At 44.7% G+C, this 20,147-nt stretch overlaps 1 protein-coding gene across 1 annotated transcript in view; it reads right to left on the reverse strand.

The window, feature by feature from the left end:
* Positions 1-62: 62 nt before the first annotated feature.
* The window catches only part of Tcfl5 (transcription factor like 5), a 22,632-nt gene continuing 2,547 nt past the window's right edge, over positions 63-20,147 (reverse strand). The window contains exons 2-7 of the mRNA XM_028774069.1: positions 19,554-20,143; positions 18,512-18,695; positions 17,933-18,095; positions 16,205-16,448; positions 13,176-13,317; positions 63-817 (exon numbers count right to left, since the gene is read on the reverse strand). Of these exons, the coding sequence (XP_028629902.1) occupies positions 695-817; positions 13,176-13,317; positions 16,205-16,448; positions 17,933-18,095; positions 18,512-18,695; positions 19,554-20,143 (1,446 nt within the window). The 3' untranslated portion in view covers positions 63-694. The remainder of the gene's footprint in view (positions 818-13,175; positions 13,318-16,204; positions 16,449-17,932; positions 18,096-18,511; positions 18,696-19,553; positions 20,144-20,147) is intronic.

Genomic DNA, 20,147 nt, shown 5'->3' on the forward strand with positions numbered 1-20,147 from the left:
ATTTATTCAAGGAGCTACACTGCACCATCTGTCACAATAAATAAAGCTACTCGCTGGAAACCTTTGTTCCAAACATACAGTTTATTACACATAAAGCAATGCCTCACAATATGGAAATGTGGGCATTAAAGCAATGTACTGCGAAAATGTTTATGGGCAAAAGGAGCTTTAAAAGAAGTCTCTGGAAAATTCTTAGCAAAGTTTTAAAATGGCACTGCATTTTCCAATAGAGTACCATGAGACTGGAAATAGGGGGGACAGAACAAATGAAATAAAGTTTCCAAACCTCTTCTAGTTAAGAACAATTTACCTTCTTCCAATTGCTAAAGGGGCACATTTAAAATGTAAACAAAATAAGTAAACGGCAATGCTTTCTTTAGTCTTGAGACTCAAGAAATTACCAAGGATGTTAATTTTTTTATCATGTTAAGAACACATGATGGTGTCGGACAGGTAATTGAAAAATTACTAATTATCAAGATGTCTTCATCCTCAAATGGTCATCCGGACATTAGTGGGTAAGTATTTTGTTTAGATAAATACTTTCACAAAATGTGCTCTCAAAGTCCTTACTGGAGTCCCACCAACTGGAGCCACATCCCTCTCGAGGACTCAGAGCTGAACTCCGGGATGGCAGGCATGTGCATGATGCCGCAGGAACGGCGGTTCTCTCCCAGGTCCTGGGTCAGTCCAGTCACTTGATCTCCATGGCAGGGCTGCTCTGCAGACTGCCCTGTGCAGGGCAGGTCACCAGGGATTCGGGTCTGGTCAGCTTTAGCCTTCTGCCAGTTTTACCGCAAAACACGCTCTCAAATTCCTAAAGTCAAGAAGTGATTGTTAATGCACTGAGTTCAAAGATAGGAATACTGCTAATTTTAAAAGTACAAGAGTCAGGTAATTAGGAGTCAGGTAAACTACTCAAAGTACAGTCATCTAAGGTATCAAACATTTGCACACCTTGTGAGGAGTATGAGAAACAGGGATCTTTAATCCCCCAGGTAGCAGTTATGCTGTATGTGTGATTTTTTAGATTTTCCAATAAATTCTCAGTGACTGAGCACATGGCCAAAATGGCCATTTTTTTTTTTTGATGTGGTGGTGGTTAGAAAAAAATTAAATATACCATTGTCATCATTTGCTAAATGTCCAGGTTGGTGGCTATCTCTTCACACACACTGGAGAGAATCCCTGGTGCACTCCCTGAGGTTGCTCTGCATAGACCAAAAGCAGCTCCCTGCCAGCTGCTAGTCTCTGCTCAGCTCATCCAACTCTCCCTGCCTTTGAAAAGGCCTTAGGTCTAAAAGCTAGGCAAGTGTCACCAGATAGCTACCAAATCTGATGACCCAAGCATGGGGGAGACACCTCAGAAAGGCTAATCTAGAAGATACAGGAAAAAGTACTTAACCATTTCCATAACTTTGTGAAATGCAGAATGTGGGAACGCCTACAAGGTAACTGCCCCAGAGAGGAAAGGGTTCAATATTTGCATCTCAGTTCAAACACACAATACAGACCTGTGAGTGCAGAGGCATGGGATGGCCATCTACAAATGAGAGAAAATGGCAGGAAGTGTATTAGCCCTGTCTAAGGTTGGGCTCAAGCAAGGATGTGGGCCTTCAGTGTTCTATTCCCCATTTTTATACATTTAGAAATTAATAAACCTAGGATTTGCATGTTTTTCTTTGGTAATATTTACCAAATAAATATATAGTGGTTTCATCACTTGCATGTTAAAAATTCCATGACATACATTCACTGAACCAGAAGCTTTTTCCAAAATGTTTCTTATCATTCCAAACAGCAACTCTGTCCTCATTAACCATGGCATCCCACTGCCTGCCCTGATACACACCAGTTTCCATCTCTGAGTCTGACCTCTCCGGGCACCTCACACTGGTGACTGGCTTATCTCATTCAGCTTGTCAAAGGGTGTCCATAGAGCAGGTGCCAGAACATCAATCCTTCTCATGGTGGAACACTGCCGTGGGTGTCCATAAAAGATTCTGCTTGTTCACTCTGTTGAGCACTGCTGCTGTGAATGCTCAGAGCCAAATGTCAGTTTGAGTCTTTTCAATATCCTGGGTTTATACTCTGCATGGGAATTGCTGGGTCATGTGGTAATTCTGTTCTGAGAATTGTCACACTGTTCTCAACGGTAGCTACACCACATCTTACCAACAGGGCACACACAAGTGTTAGAATCCCTCCAGATCTTCTTCTAACACTGGTTATTTTCTTTTCTAATAATTTGATTGACAGTGGTACCTCAATGTTTAGTTTTGTTTCCCAGCACCAGGGATCAAGCCCAGGACTTTGCAAGTACTCCAATACTAAGTTATATCCTTGGCTCCCAGGAGGGAAATGTTCTAGAAGCCAGTGCAGGAAGCCAAGGGATGTCTTGAGGACCCACCGGGGCCCATCTCTGGCTTAACACTAGGGAAGCAGCAACTAAAGGCTTCTGGGAATAGACCTAAGACCTGAGAGGAAGGTGGAGTTGAGAGGGTGCTCATGTCCTGGGTTTAATCCCAGCATAAACTGGGTGTGGTGACATAGGACTATAATTCTGGCACTTGAGAACTAGAGGCAGGAAGACCAGAAGTTCAAAGTCAACCTCAGCTACACAGAGTCTGAGGCCGGCCTGAGCTACATGTGCTATGAGGTCTTGCCTCCTAACTCTAATAAAAAGAAGAGAGAAAAGAAATGTTTACTGTAAATGCACCCATTAGGAATAGACTAGGAGACATAAATTTTAATTCAGGAAGGACAGTGGAAGATTGGGTAAAGCAGACTACAACTAAAAAGACAAAACAAAACTAATGCATACAGAATAAACCAAGGAAGCTGTAGCATGACCCTTAGCAAGGAGCTGTTCAGAACAGTAAACAGGCAACACAAGCACAGATCCAGACAAAGAGTACAGGGGTATTTTGAGTAAGATACTTTATTTTTAGAACAAATCACCATAGTTTTGGCCACTCAAGAGACACACAAGCCACAGGTGGCTGACAGACACTTCTGGTGGCATGTTCTAAAGGGGGAAATCTACAATGAACAACAGTTTCCCTGGAAGTGTTTGAAAGGCGTGACTATCTCTTGCTTTTCTACTGTTACATCTGTGCCAACCATGCTCCCACAAGGACCTTTGAAGACTTGTTATCATTAAGCTGCATGTCCTAACCCCAGGAGCCCTGAATATAGGCTGTGCTGTAGCAAATAACCCTATACCAGCCTCAGCAAAAGCGCTAACTGCTATGTTCTTTATCCACACTGCAGAGCCCATCCAATGCTAGTGGCAGTCTTTCCTCTTCTTGGGAAAGGTGTGTTTATTATCTGCTGTATCAACTCCACATTGGACCCCCCCCCCAATCTGGTGAAGTCCATGGTAGAGAGGGTTCAGCTCCCCAGGGCACCCAGGCAGGGCAATCCCACAGGCTGCATGAATGACACTTACCTGGTGTGACTTTGTTTTGCAGCAGGGGCTGTACTTGGATGAGATCATAAAGGATGCAGTTAAATGAACATTCTCCATCATATACACAATATAGCTTCTGATTTATGCAAACCAGAGCATGGGGCACAGCATTACTGGTAGGCAGACAGGCCAAGAGCTGCCAGTTGTCAATGGTAGTCAAGACCCTCAGGAGTCTTGCCATGAGAGACTCAGAACCTCTGCAAGGAAGATGGTACTCAAAAAGACTGGGTGCAGTCTTTGCAAGGTATGTCTTCCCTACCCTGGGAGCAAAAGGCTGAATCTAGACTGGAAAGGATGATGCAGGAATTTTAGACTCAGGAAGGTACATCACTGTCTACCCAAACACGGGGCACTGCACACAAAGGGCAAACTGTCCACCTGCCTAGGCTGCTCAGGTCCAGGATCTCAGATTGAGCCAGGGGCACCCCATAATTAAGTTAAGGAGAACAGACCTACAGGACCCCAGAAGGGTGATATCCTAAAAGCCAGTGCAGAAAGCCAAGGGATGTCTCCAGGACCTGCCTAGGCCCCTGTCTGGCGGAACACACTGGGAGGAGCAATGAAAGACTTCTGAAAGTAGACCTGAGACCTGAGAGGAGGGTTGAGTGAAGAGGGTGGATAGGGTGTTTGCAGCTAGCAGAAAGCAGGGCAAAGACCAGTGCAGTGCCAACAGAGGACAGCAAATCTAGAATTCCCCAGAACACTAGGAGAAATGCAGAGTTCTCCAGAACACTAGGAGAAATGCAGCAGTTTTTATTCCATTAGGAGAGAAGGCCTGGGGTCAAGCCTTCCTGGCAGGATAGGGTCTGGGAATAACCAGGTGATAGTGTGACTTCAAAGCAAAGAGGCATCCCTTGGTGAGAAGAGGAAGGGAAGGCAAGTGAGCCATGGGATGACAGTGGGTGTTGTGATGGGGTGAGGAAGAGGGAGACGGAGGGGGCTCAGCAGCTTTGAACACTTCGCTGAAGTTGACAGCCACAAATCCCTAACAGCCTTTCACATTACAATGAAATGTTACCAGTGACCAGGGAAATAGCTGTGGAAATGGGTGTTACTGGGACAAGAAGCAAAATATAAACATTAACAGTGCTAGGTTACAGTGCTCACTAGTGTTCTACATGCCAGTCTTGACCACAGTGCTCTGCTCATGTAAGACAGTGTGCAAAAGGCAAACACTGCAGAACTGAGTGTCAGGCTGGTAAATCAAGTTACAAAGGTCGGATGTGAAAGCTTCAAGCTTCAACAGTGATAATGTGATGCACGGTGGCAAAGGGATGAAAATACTTCCGACTTCTTCCCCTCACTATACTATGTATATCAAGACTTCAAAGGGTCAAAGTTTTCACACTAATCAATGAAGTTCTGATCAACTATTTATTCTAGCTCTTGTACAGTACTGCTATTATCATAGTCACAAGCTCAAGATTTTAAATTTCTTTTGGTTGCCTTTTAAGTATAGACTTAAGAGGGACTTCTCATTGTGCTAAATTTATATGCATCTAGTCTTCTAGATAGAGAGAAAAAGCCACTTTTTCACAGTTTGTAGTCATACTAAAAATCAAAATCAAGCAAGTTTTGCCCCTTCTGTTCCACAGAAGATTTGTCTTCCCTGAGCTCACCTTAAAAAATGTTCATGCGGGGCTGGAGAGATGGCTCAAGGGTTAAAAGCACTGGCTACAATTCCAGAGGACCCAGGTTCAATTCCCAGTAACCACATGGCAGCTCACAACTGTGTGTAACTCCTGTTCCAGAGGGATCCGACATCCTCACACAGACATATATGCAGTCAAAACACCAATGTACATAAAATAAAAATAAACAAATTATAAAAAAAAGAATGCTCATGCTTTTAACCCAAAATCATTTCCCAAGCCTTTACTATGACACAAAAGTATGAGTCTACTGCCTTCTCTACTATGTGGATTTCAGTACAGATTACAGAGAGAATACTAACATGTCTAAAACTTATCTTTTTATAAACTTAAAAAGATTCTCATAAGCTTCAACAGCTCTGCAAAACTACAGAGCCCTTGACCTCCTCACAGCTGGTAAGGGTGGCACCTGTGTGTTCCTGGGAGAGAGGAGCACCAGTCTGGCCTGGTGGAAACCCATATCGAGTCACTCCACAAACTGTCTGAAGAACTCTGGCAGGACAACCAAGGTACATCTCCATTCCACTCTTCCTGGCAGTCTTCACTCTTCACACGGCTAGCTCCGGTCACAGAGGCAATGGTACTAATCTGTCTTTTCTTCTAGCTCCTTGCCTTCTCTTCTTCCTCCAGGAATGGATTTGCGAAGTCTCCAGGATGGCAGTTCTCTAACTGCTCCTCCACCCATAACCAGTCCACAGGCTCTTGACTCCCCCCACCACTCCCCATCGTCCCTTGCCAGCAAGAAGTAACCAGATCTAAACCAGTACCCCTATACTTAAGAAGGTTGGGATGTTTAGGCTGGAACCCTGCACAAGCTGGGAAAGAAACCCTGTCTGCCCTCCTTGTCTCAACCCTACCTGTACTGAAAAACTCAATCAAAGAAATGGCTCCAAAAACCCAGTTCCACATTCTTGGCAGCTGTTGCAACCTCCTCCCCTGATGCTATCAGCCACCCAAATCCCCACCTAAGTGCTCAGCTCTTGACCATATGTGGGCTCAAACCCAGCTTATGGCTGATACGTCATAAGTCTATAAAACTTCCCCATCCTAGCCCGGGTGCACAACATCCTCAGCTCTGATCTTCAGGAGCAGCACCTAATAAACCTGCCTTTATCTACTTTCAATCGGGTCTAATCTGGTCTATATCTACGTCACTGATGGAGAGAAAAACCCTATCACTTAGGTATAAGATGGCACCTGAAATTCACTACAAGAATCATTCAGACACATAAGCAACCTGGGAAACTGAGCAGGCCTGGATGGGTTCCTGTGATATCTATGCCTGAAATTTAAAAATTACTATTAATTAAAAGTAATTATAGCCGGGCGGTGGTGGCACACGCCTTTAATCCCAGTACTTGGGAGGCAGAGACAGGTGGATTTCTGAGTTCGAGGCCAGCCTGGTCTACAGAGTGAGTTCCAGGACAGCCAGGGCTACACAGAGAAACCCTGTTTCGAAAAACCAAAAAAAAAAAAAAAAAAAAAAAGTAATTACTATGTCTGAAATTAAAAAATCAATACCAATGACCTAACTCCAAAAGGGACATTGTACAGACCACTGGCCAGATACCTTCCAACCTCAATGCCACCAGAAACAGGGGTGGTGGGACTGTGGTTGCTTAGACTGAGGGGTAGAATCAAACAGTACATGAGCCATGGCTGGACAGTGAGGTGAGAGGAAGAAACTGGATGAACAAAACAAAAACTCCAACAGGTCATTTTAAGAATCCTTACAGAAGCATCAGTAAGACTGGGTATTAGACTCTTGTCACCAGCTCTGTGGAGCTGATATGACAAGATCTGTCTTTTAGAAGCCTGTGTAGAAAAAGTTCTAAATAAAGATAGAAGCCTATAATTGTGTCCAAAAAGTGTATGGGGGGGGTAGGAGGTTCAGTTATTAAGAGCACTGGCTGCTCTTCCAGAGGACCCAGGTTCAATTCCCAGCACCAACATAACTGTTTCCAACCATCTTAAATCCAGTTCCAGGAGATTCAAAAGCCCTCTTCTAACCTCCATGGGAACCACAGTCATATACAGTTCAGACACACATGCAGGCAAAATATTCATACACATAAAATTTAAAAAATGTTTAGTTAAATGTGTGCATGGATGAAGTAACAACACATCAGCTGAGGGTTAGGTAATGGCACACAGGTATTCTTGGCCCTACATATGCTTGTGAACTCAGCTATGCAGTGGTCATCTACCTACATCACATCTCATCTGCCAGTATCTTTGCATCTCCATTAGGGGCTGGCCAGACATGAAAACTCAACATGTAAGCCATCCCTCAACCTTTCCACTGTGTCACACACTCAGTACCCCACAGCACTGCTGAGTATTGATGGCTATTCTCTCTCATGCCCTCTAGCCAAATCTGTCTCCAGAGCTACAGCTGCAGCCTCCTACCAGAACCCAGGAGCAAGTAATGGATATGAAATGTGGTCTGACCGTATATCTTCCAGATCAAAAATCCTTCCTGGGGTTCTGGTTCTCAGGAAGACCCTACAACCACTGCACTCTAGGCTGCCAATCCTATGTTCCCTCCAAGCCTAGAAGTACAGCTGCAGACACTGCTCTCTCCTCAGCCATGACATGTGCCAATCCCACTTGAAAACCTGGGGAACTGCAGCTCCACACACCGCACATCCTGATTAAAATCCAAAGCTCCTCTGCAGTCCTACTGACCCACCAGGGCTTCCACCTCATGGCAGAATCTGACTGGCACTCACTGCCTACCGTCTCCTGTTTCCCTCTGAACCAGCAGAAGCCCTCATCTCCACCAGGTCCCTAGAATCTGGAGTAGGTGCCTATTACATTATATCTGCTGAGTGAACTCTCATTACTGAATCCTAAAGAACAAGAACATACATACAAATAAGAGGCAGAAAGTTATATAGAAATAATCAAACCTGAGTATGTTCAGGCCAATGATGGCCCAATAATCTGATCCAGAAACCATCTACAAGTTCAGTAAGACAAAGTCTCAGAAACAGCCTAGAAATGTAATGGTCTTTCCCCACGGAAAAGGACATGAATTGGTTATCCAATACCAAATGTTCAGCCCTGAAAACATATATACAAATGATATTATACAGATTAAGTAAGTTATACTGAGGAATTTATATATTATATATATATACACACACACATATATATACATTCACATACATACATACATACATATGCATGTAACAATTATTAAAAAAAAAAAAGAGGCCATGAATTTGAAAGAGAACAAGGAGAGAAATATAGGAGGGTTTAGAAGGAAAGGTAAGGGAGAAATAATGTAACTATGTTATAATCTCAAAAAGAAAAAAATCCTTAGTTTTAAAAGCCTCATTATTAAGATTTTATTTCAAAAATTATAAACACTTCTTTGGACTGGATTATATCAACAATTTACCACAAATAGGTACACAAAGCCAAACACTAAGTCTTTTTAACAAATAGTAAAGCTTTATTGTAAGACAGACCAGCAGTCTATTCTAGCAATAACGTTATAAATAACCATAAAGATCCAATCAGAGTAAGCACCGCTCTACCTGCACTCCAGGTGTACTTAAGAAAAGCTCAGCAATAACACATTGTACAGATGTAAATGGCACTCAGACACAAGTGACAGAAAGGGACAAAGACAAGGATGGTAAGGTGCAGTTCAGTGTGGCTGGATCCCTGGAGGCCTCTCAGGTGCTCCTTGTCAAGGCTCCAGGTCTGCTGCACCACCTGAACCTATTTCCAGCACACTCCTGCTGGGCTGCACACAACATGGTACAAATCAGTACTCAGATGTGATGTCTATTCTTAGTTGTCAACTTGACTACATCTGGAATTAAGTGAACCCAAGCATCTGGGCACATCTATGAGGGTTTTTTTTCCTTAACTAAATCATTTGAGGTGGGAAGATCCACCTTTAATCTGGGCCACACCTTCTGCTTGCTGCCTATATAAAGGACTTGGAAGAAGGAAGTGCTCACTCTCGCTTCCAAGTCTGTCTTCACTGACATTAGAGCCTATTTCTTCAGGATTCCAGTATGTACTGAAGACAAGCTGAAACCTCACCAACTGAAAAACTACTGGAATGCTGAACCTTCTGTTGGTAGTGTAGGACTAGTTGGACCACACCCTGTAAGCCATTCTAATAAATCCTTTTTATATATGTCTATATAAAATTACACGTAGATCCATTCTATAAATTTGTTCCTCTAGAAAACCCTGAGTAATACAAATTTTGGTACCAGAAGTGGTTCTGGAGCAACAGAAGACTAAAGTGGATTTTTAAAGTATTCTCAATTTGCCAACACCTACAGTTACTGAAGCCATAGGGGCACCAGCACATTTGAAGCCTTTATTGTTCTTTCCTTGTGCCAAACCTTTAGCGTTGAAGATGTTGCTACTCAGTTGGATAAATTACTGAAGTCTCTCCTGGAAGCTCAGAGAGTACTGAAAACCCATGGTGTGAACTTAAGGAGGCAAAGGCATTGGATTATCCTGACTCACCAATTGTGAGAGGCAATAGATTTAATGACTCTGTATATAAAACTTTCGACAATTTGTGGAAAAATAAGGGAAATGAAGATGCTGGTTGCTTGTTCCTAGCATCTCGGGATAAATTGACAAAGGAAAAGAATGAGCTCTGTGATAAACTAACCAACTTCTAACCTCTCAGAATACAGTGGAGGAGAACAATGAACTTAGTGATAACATTAACTGGCTTCTGTGCACATAAACAGTCTAAAGGTTTCTATGTGTGCCCTGGAAGAGAATTTTCTCTCCAGCAGCCACAGAGCTCAAGTTGCAGAAAATCAAATCAAAGTCCTCATTATAAGGTTGGCTGAATCATGGCAAAAAATCAAGTCCCAGCCTCAGAGGGTGTCGCTGATTAAAGTAAGGACATTAATTGGAAAAGAATGAGATCCTGTAGCTTGGGATAGGGATGAGTGGGAAGAGCCTACTGAAGCTGAGAATTTTGAACCCTCTGACTCTCAAGGGTTTAGCTCATCCAAAGAAATAGTCTCTGCCCTCCGAAGAAGATAAACTCACACCTCAACTCCTGAAAAGATTGTCTTTTCCACCTTTGACTGAGGAAATTAATTGATCATTGTGTACTAAACCAGCAGTGACTATATCTAAAGGAAATGCCAGGCAAGACAATACTGATGTCCCTCAGGACCATCAAGAGCTGCCTCTAGACCTATAGCCAGACTTAAGACTAAGCAGGCTCTTACAGGAGAGAGAGTGCAGTCCACAGGGAGGTGGGCTACAATACTGGAGAGTGTAATGAATTTTCTAGTTCATTCCAGCAGATATCTGGGAACTATATGTGAGACTGGATTTTTAAGGATGCGGGATAATAGTGGATAGTTTATTGGATAAGGTTAAGTTTATGATATAGGCCCTCTGAGTGAAAATTCTATATTTTAACGTGGCAGGACTTGGAGATGCTTGATATCGCTTGGCTTAGTGCTGATGAAAGAATTTTAAGGGTCAGGGAAATTGCAATTTTAGAGTGTGTATGCTGTGTAAAACCTAATTCTCTACAATGGAAGGCCCAGAAGGCATGCCCTTCACTAATGCACAAAGGTGAGGGCACCAGCACATTGGAAGAGCTTTTTCCCTTGTACCAGACCTTAGTGTTGGGGACACTGCTGCTCAGCTGGATAAATTAAATGCAATGGGTTTGAGACCTGAAGTAACAGGAGCCAGGTGGCAGCACTGAATAACCAAAGGCAGGGTAACCACAGTTATCAAAACGGGCAACATAGACAAAACAATGTCCATAATGGCCTGACTTGTAATAGTCAGCACAGGCCTTTGGTACTGGCCAATCAATCATAGTGTTCCTAGGCATGAAATAGGCAAGAAACATACTACATTGTTTTGTTTCGTTTTGTTTTTGGTTTTTCGAGACAGGGTTTCTCTGTGTAGCCCTGGCTGTCCTGGAACTCACTCTGTAGACCAGGCTGGCCTCGAACTCAGAAATCCACCAGCATCTGCCTCCCAAGTGCTGGGATTAAAGGCATGTGCCACCACCGCCCGGCCCATACTACGTTTTTGTTTGATCTACCTAAGTGGAAAAATTCTCAAATGAAAGGCTACGTTAGATTGTGGCAAAATGGACTCTTGGCCCATGAACCGATTTCCAGACATGAGCCACTCTGCAGACCCAGAACCCCTTGAATGAAGGATGACCAAGTTCCCCTGAGGAGGGACCTTGATAAAATAGGTACCTGAGTTTTACTGTTAGCCTTTCTTCAGTCCTTCCCCAGACAGACTTAGAGCCTTTTACAAGGGTACAGTGGAGGAAATACAGAATGGGTAGTAGAGGAAGCTGGTTATAAATACTAGCTAAGGCCATGTGACCAGTTGCAGAAATGAGGATTATAACTGACATGAGTTTTTTGTCATATTTTGTTTAAAATGTTTGTAGAAATATTTGTTTTCTTTTCTTGGTTTCTTTATATTTATATTGGTTTCATATTAAGTTTGAAATGCTAAAAGGATGTCCTTCAAGGGACATTATCACCAATTCTAAATTTATAATGTGCTTGTGGTTGTATTAGGAACTTGTATCATGGTAGGTGTAATTATGACATGGTTAAGTATGTAATGCTTTTGCAATTGGGAATAGTTGTATCATGTTAGGTGTAATTATGACCTGGTTATTGTTTCATCTGGAAATTAAGTGTGACATAAGGAGATATGGTTGTATGGTGAGTTGACAAGAGGTGAACTTGTGATGCTGTTCTTGGTTGTCAACTTGACTATGTCTGGAATTAACTAAAACCCAAGCAGCTGGGTGCATCTGTGAGTTGTTTTTTTTTTTCCTCTTAATTAAATCATGTCAAGTGGGAAGACCCATTTTTAGTCCGAATCTTTTGAGGTGGGAAGATTCACTTTTAATATGGGCTAGCCTTCTGCTGGCAGCCTATGTAAAGTACATGGAAGGTAGGAGGCTTGCTCTTTGCCTGCTTGCTCTGGCTGGCAATTCCATTTCTTCACTGGCATTAGAGCCTACTTCTTTTGGATTCTAGTGTGTACTGAAGATTCTTGGGCCTTCCACTGGTAAACACCATTGTCATATTAGCCAGACCACAGCCTGTAAACCATTCTAATAAATCCCTCTTGTTTTCTGCCAGTTCTGATCCTCTAGAAAACTCTAATACACCAGGGTTTCACTTACTTCTCTAAGGCTTTATTATCCCTGAAGGACAAAGGCTACAGATTATGACCACCAGAATTCTAAGACCAAAACCTGGCACTGAGGTCTCCTAATCACAGCACAGAACCAACCCACAATTGTTCTCTTTCTTCCACTGCATCCCAGGGCTAAGCCAATTCCCAAACCAAGCTGTCCTGGCAAAACCAAAAGGGCTGGCCAGCCCACATGTGAAAAGAAAGGAACAGAGTGTCAGCAGTTCCCCAAGGAACCAGAAGTGTGTGGGCATCGAAGGCTTAGTCTGGTCTAGTTAAATACACCACAAAAATCTAGTATTTTTTCTTCTGAACCAGAGGCCCAGACTCCTGATTTGGCATTTATCTGCACCCCCCCCCCCCCACACTGATGTCTTTTTTGCTATTCTTGTTTAAATTTCTTTCACAGCTTTTTTTTTTCCCCTTCCCTGGGGCTTCACAAACACTAGGCAAGTACTCCACCACTAAACCACATCTGCTGTCCTTACCAAGTTCTGAGAGGAAAACATCATGTCCTGAATGCTGTTCAGACCCAACATAATAGACAGTGCACAACAGGTACAATTTGTTATTTGACAATTGACACTTGACAGTCATATATTTCATAAACAATCTGGGATGTGACTATGACTTCAGTAAGTGACATCAACAGGGAGAACTCCCTTCATATTGACTTCACATCTGACCTAAGAGCCCAGGAAGCCCAGTGCAGTCTAGGAAGAGGAGTCAGAGGTGACGCTGACAATTAAAACAGAAAATTCTCAAGCTCTGCCCACCTGCTCAGTCACCACATCAAGAGAATCCCATCTTCACTGAGCAAACTCAGGAATACCGAAGTCCATTTCATGAATACTCACCTTTTTAAGAGAATCCCCATGTCTTTCCTGAATGTACTTCAGGAATGCTGTAGTCCACTGAAGGGTTGTTGCTTTATCTGTCTCCGCATTGCAGAATGGAACTAAAAGATTCAGCTCATCACAGCAAATGCGGATTCTGCGCCTGCAGTCAAAATCCACAGTAATCATACAGGGCAGGTGGTGAAGTGCAGGAGCAAGAATTCATTGTTCACTCAAAGAAAGCAGAATGCGTGGAGCAGGCCTCTGAGGGCCAGGAGACGTGCCTACCTGGGAGCCTCGGGGGAGCCAGGAGGCCTTGGCCACCGAGCACTGAGGCTATTGCTGCCCATGGTCTCCAGAGCACCTGCAAGGCCTGATGACCTCTGGGTCCCTATACTTTCTCTATTTACTTCTCATGGCCCAGTTCTCTATATCTGGGATGACTGCAAATATCTGTACTCAGAATCAAAATTCTGTGTGCACTTTTTCTGGGTAAATATTTTTTTGTTTTCTTTTTCTTTTCTTGCAGTGCTGGGCACTGAACTCAGAGCCACATTGTTATTCATGAATCATGGCCTGTTTACCATGTATAGATACATGTACTCAGGTACATACATAGCTTTCAAAATGAGTGGGACATGATGATACACGCCTCTAATACAGTACCTCAGAGTGAAGCAGAAGAAATCATAAGTTCAAGGCCAGCCTGGGCTATGTAATAAGATCCTGTCTCATAAAAACAAACGTGTCCCCTCCTCCTCTTTTTTTTAAAAGAGAATTTAGCGCTTGGGCTGGGGATGAAGCTCAGTGGTAGGATGCTTGCCTACTGTATACATCCTGGGGTCCTAGCCTCCATCACCATCACTGAAAAAAACTTGAGAGAATCGTCACACCCTGTTTTAAGCTTTACATATCACATCCAGTAATAAAGCCCTCACTGTGCTGACACTAACAGTTAAACAGTACAGCTCACTCTACACATCCTCACCCTCACACAGCTAGAGTCAAATGGTAACTGGCACTCACTGGATGCGCTCTGGCTTCTGGTCGAGAGCCCAAACTCCTTTCCTATGAGCCCAGGTCATTCTGACCTCAAGACTGTGATAGGTAGCAACCTTATTATCCTACAGATGAGAAACCTCAAGAAACACTGAACTCATTGGAAGCCATTAAACAGGGAGCTGTTGAGAACTCAACAGAGCAGCTGTCCCACTCGTGGTCATTCATCACACGTCAGGGTGATTTACAATTCACAGTAGGCTAAGGGAAGTCCCTCAGGTAGGACATGACCTGTGTACAGATATAACCAAAAAAAAAAAGAAAAAAATGCCTGGGCTGCAGAAGGAAATCCTGCCTCAAAGAGCACAATGGGACTGGGGAGACACTTAGCAGTTAAGAGCATGTTTTGCAGAAGACTCAAATTTGATCACCACACCCACACAGTGGTTCCCAACCATCTGTAATTGCAGTTCCAAGATCTTCACAGCAGCACCAGGTACATACATGATGCATATACATACATGTAGGCAAAACACTCATACACATAAAAAAGTATATAAATAGATCTTAAATTTAAAGAGAAAGAGAGAGAACACAGCTGGAGAGAAGGCCCAGGGGCTGGCTGCTCTTCCAGAGGACCCAGGTTCAATTCTAGCACCCACATCCATAATTCTAGACTCAGTTAGAATCCAATGCCCTCTTCTGGCCTCCATAGGCATACAAGTAGTATAGAGACATACATGCAGGCAAAACACCATATCAAAAAAATTTTACATAAAAATAAAGAAGAAAGGATCTACCCAGTTTTAATACATCCCTCTAAAAAGCAATAAACATTTAATACTCAATCATATCTCATTATATACTAGTATTCAGAGCTGGAGAGACGGCTCAGCAGGTAAGAGTATTGACTGTTCTTCCAGAGGACCTGGGTTCAATTCCCAGAACCCACATAACAGCTCACAACTGTCTGTAACTCTTGTTCCAGGGAATCTGAAACCCTCATTCAACCATACATGCAGGCAAAACACCAATGTACATAAATTAAAAATAAATAAATTAAATACAATTACTACTGAGTTAAAAATAGACATGAAATAATCATAAGTAACCAAATTGATTTATTATTACTATTATTATTATTATTATTGAATATCATAACAAAAACCCAACTTCATCAGGGCAGTGGTGGCGCACATCTCCCAGCCCTCAGGGGAAAAGCAGGTAGATTTCTGTGGGTTCGAGGCCAGCCTAGTCTATAGAGCTAGTTCCTTGACAGCCAGAGCTACACATCTCAGACAAAACAACTCCAACTTCAACAGAGAAAAACTGACAACCTTTATACTACCCTGAGGAGCACAAATAAAACTCAAGCAAACTCACTGCAGTAACAGTTTTAACCTCCTCTTTCTCAACATTCTTTTTTTCTTTTCTTTTTTCCTCTTTTTTAGGATGCAGTGTCTTGTTACTTAAGGCTGGCTTAGATTCATTATACATCCCAGCCTATCCTCAGACTTGAGGCTATCCAACTTCATCAGGGCAGTGGTGCCTCCTGAGCACTAAAACCACAAACTATGCCACCACACCCGACTTCCCCAAACAAAACCAAGCTGAGTTCTCTACTGTGCAACTAACCTGAAGGCCCAATTCTCTCCTAAAGGGCCTGCAGACAGGGCTGGTCTTTCACTAGTGTCTGGGAACCTGGGCTTGGGGAGGTTAGTGAGGAGCAGCCCACAGGACCTCACTTGTGCAAGGAACATGGCTCAGACTGATAGCCTGGTATTTAGAGTGTGATAGACTATCATGTAATGGGCACCAATATAGTCTCCGGTGAGCTCTCCTGTCTGACGGCCTCATTGGTGGCTTCAGAGCATGCCATTGGAGTAATCAACCAGGAGGTCCTATGCCACTGCACTAAGTCAGAGCATGAGCCCACCAGAGACCACAGAGTCGAGGGGCTCCTAAGCCTCCCTCCAAACAGAGGCTATCACAAAAGTTAGTAAATCTCAAACAACTGCATGCGTGGAGCTGACAGCCCATCAGCGTATTACCTTCTATCTCGTTCCATTCGGTTATGCCTCTCCCGACGCTGAGACCTTCCTCCCTGGGGTCCACTCTGCGTCTGCTCCCCCAGGTTTGACTGTGAGGACTCTGAAGACTGCCAGGTGCCCTGTGAAGCTGAAGAGCCTTCGCCCACATTCTGAATCTCTCCAAGGGCTCTTCGCTCCACACTTGTGTCCAGCTGGCGGATTCTACTCCGATTCCTCTTATTGATTGCTTGTTTACATAGCGCTTCTTCTTTGCAAAAGAAGGAAAAAGTGGTCATTTAGTTTTTTATTCTTAACTTATCGCCATTAATGTTGAATATCTCTGGCATCTTGTTGGGTTGGTTTTTCTGACCAGAAGTGTCATGAAGCCCAGTTTGCCGTAACTCACAATGTAACTGAGGATGTCTGTAAATTCCTGATCCTTCTAAGCACTGGGATTACAGGTATGCACCATTCGGTTCTGGTTTCCCCCATGTGTGTCTCTATGTGCTTCTCCATGCACATGCATGCTTTGCATTTCAATCCAATATTCTAACACTATCAAGTAGGAATTAAAGAAATGAGAAGCTGTGATGTCAGAGACTCTGGGCAGTGAGCTCCAATCCTACAGCACATTGCACACGTGGACTGAAATGCCCTTCTGAGTGCCATGCAACCAACACAACTATGCCACCGTCTCCCTCTTTTTTATTTGGAGCTCAGGCCTGAAGTGCTCTACCAGTGAACTAAAACCCCCAGTACTCCCTTTTAATCAACAGTTGTTATTACCCATGTTTTCTTTTTCTAGAACTCAGGCTGGAAAAGAATGTATTATATATTTTTACCAAAAAATATTTTCCCCATATCTAATTATTCTAATATGAAGATTGATACTTTACCTCACATGAGAACAAAACTTAAGTGGTTCATAGTTAAATATGTTCTCAGGCTAAAGTGATTCCACAAAAGAAGAAGAAATCACAGCTTTTTATTGTGCACATAGAACAGAAATAAGTCAAATTCAATCAAACGAAATAAAGGAGCAGGCGATAGCCTCTCCCACAGGTTACAAAAGACCAAGGATCCTTAACACCAATTCTGGATAACATCTTAAGAGAGACAGAGAAAAGAATTCAGCAGCCCTGGTGCTTTCTTCCTTGGCCTCCATAGCAGGCACATCTGAAGGTCCATCTATCTGTACTGCTTCTTTCTAAGAGACCTTCTGCTAAGCCCTGCCACTCCCATGACACGGTGCTTTTCTTTCTCTTCTGAGCTCTCAGCTGATTTCAGTAATCACCCCCATCATCACCCACAAAGTATGAAATAAAATAAGCTGCAGACGGGCAGTAGTGGCACGCATGTTTAATCCCATGGGCAGTGGTGGTGCACATCTTTAATCCCAGAACTCTGGAGGCAGAGGCGGGTGGATCTCAGTGTTCCAGGCCAGCCTGGTCTGTGTCGGTAGGGCTACACAGAGAGACCCTGTTCCAAAAAGTGAAACAGAACAAGGAAAAGCCATATTAGTGCCTTCAGTGCCTAAGGCACTGAAAGCTGTCTGTCTTCACTCGACTATTAAGTAAAAGCTCCCAAATTCAAAATGTCCAAATTTGGGTCAACTCTGATGTTCAAACCTCAGAAGTCTTCAAAGAGATTACTGAGAATAAGGAGTGCAGGGTGAAGCACTAAGACGTCTTATCTCCCCTGGCTCCACCCACCAAAGCACCCACAGCTAGTTTACCTGGATACACTTACCTCCCACTTTAATCCAAACCTGCTCCGGCAAGGCTTTGTTTCTGCTGCCTCCTGTCTGTTTGGTGGACTCAATCTCTTGCTGGTAACAGAAAGAGAATGCTCTAGGCAGTCCAATATCCTGGTGCTTGGCAGCTTCCAGTATAGAGCATGAGTTACTAGAACTCTGGAAAAAATTAAGTAATATGAATTTTATCAATATTAGCTTTTTACAGAACAAGTAAAATGCACTCAACAGAATTATGCTCAAGCCTTCTGAAAAACTTTCCTTTCACCTTAAAAAAAAAGATTTAACTGTGCATCTGTGTGAGTTTGTGCACATGTCTGTAGGTATTCCCCCTAAAGCGGAAGTTAACAGGCAGCTGTGAGATGGGGACTGACCTAGGATCTTATACTACAATAGCACGCATTCTTAGCCACAGAACCATCTCTCCAGCCCTTTTACTAGGGTTCTTAATACCTCCTAACAATATGAATATTTCAACTTAAAAAGGTCACCAAGAGGTACTTAAAAACAAAAATCCTGGGACAAGACCACACTAACTTACGAGCTCTGCATTTAACACAATGAAGCAGCTCTACCTGCGTCTGTGCAAGGCTGGCGTTCCCACCAGTGGAGCAGGCACTTGTAAACAGTGGGTAGGTGAACTGCAAAGCAGTAGTGGCAGCAGCGGTTTTATTTTTCACTAAGGTCGTACATTTGTTTTGTTGCTGGTGAAGAGGAACATTCATTAATTCAGATGGATGTCGAATAAGAGTTACCAAACTGCCAAGACAAAAGAAAACCCAGAAACCTGAGGAATAAGTGGCAGAGAGGCTCCCAAAATATTGCCATCACCCATTCCACCACTAGGTCATGCTAGACTCTGCCCTGTTTCTCAAATGTTCCTGGACATGGCCAAACGATCCACTGGCCAGTGGCACTGGTGAAATCCACTGCCTCCTCCCTGCCTGCAGCACTCCCTGATACCAATCTGTCATCCTTAAAGTCTGGCAAGGATGGGCAAGACCAGGGCAGCCAGAGTGGAAAACTGCAGAGTCATTGTCTTCAACAGCTACCTGAGAGAACACTTAAGTGGGCCAGGAGCTGCCTCACATTTCAGCTTAATCTTAAAACTCTGTCCTTTCCCCACCACAAGTCCACATCTGTAAGCCTCTACCCCAAATCTGCTGGAGGAGCTTCCCATGTCACTCAGGAGAGAGACAGGAGCAAAGGGAACAGTTCCCAGATCGCGTCCTCTCCTTTTTGGGGTGCAGAGACAGACCGAAGGTTCACAACTTCCAAGGTACTCCTTAGAATTGACACCCAGCACTTGTACAGAGTGCACCTTCCAGATCACCTTCAGATGAGTCAGAGCAGACCGGCCTGCTATATCTAGTACCCAGCCTGCCTGCCCGTTTACACTGGCCTCGCAAATATAAGGCCTGCCCTGGCCCTTGTGGCCACACAGACACCGCAGATAGCCCTGCTGACCCGGTCCAGGTATCCTCCCCGACCCAACAGGTGGCCCAGCTGGAGTCCTTCGGGTATCGACCCAGACCCGGCAGGTGCCATCAGCCCACACCAGCTCTATGATCAAACCCCTCCTGCCCCGACGCCCCCGCGCCTGCGCCCCGCACGCACTTATTGAGCGCCACGCCCGACTCGGCGGGCTCGGCACCGCGCGGCGCAGGTGGGTCGGCCGGCATACTGTTGAAGCGGTCCTCCAGACGGACGCGTACGGTCGGCTTGGCCCGGGCCTCGAGTGCGCCGTCGGGCCCCGCGCCGCCTGCGCCTTCCTTGGCCGCGCCGTCCGCCCGCGTCCGCGTCCCGTCCGCACCGCCAGGCGTCTTCTCCGCCGCGCCCGCCTCGCCCAGCAGCATCATACGCAGCTCCTGGAAGTCGACGTGGCCCAGGCACGGCGCGTCGGCCGCCAGCGGCGGGCACAGCACTGGGTACACGGGCGGCGCCGGCGCCAGCGAGCCCGCCGCGCCCGAGCCCGCGCCCGGGCCGGCCAGCAGCGCGGAGCCCAGGCGCGCCTCGAGCTCGCCGTCCGCCGCCTCCATGTGCGAATAGAGGATGTGCTGCAGCTGCGTGTACTCCACTTCCGTCATCTCCACCAGGCTCAGGTCGGTGGTCGTGAAGCTCAGCCCCGGCTCTCCCAGCGCCGCGTCCCCGCCGCCCGCGCCCTCGGGGCCCGCCTCGCCGCCCGTCGCGCCCGCCTCAGGCGGCGGCTCC

Source organism: Grammomys surdaster, unplaced genomic scaffold, assembly GCF_004785775.1.
Source record: "Grammomys surdaster isolate TR1022 unplaced genomic scaffold, NIH_TR_1.0 238, whole genome shotgun sequence".
Lineage (NCBI taxonomy): Eukaryota > Metazoa > Chordata > Mammalia > Rodentia > Muridae > Grammomys > Grammomys surdaster.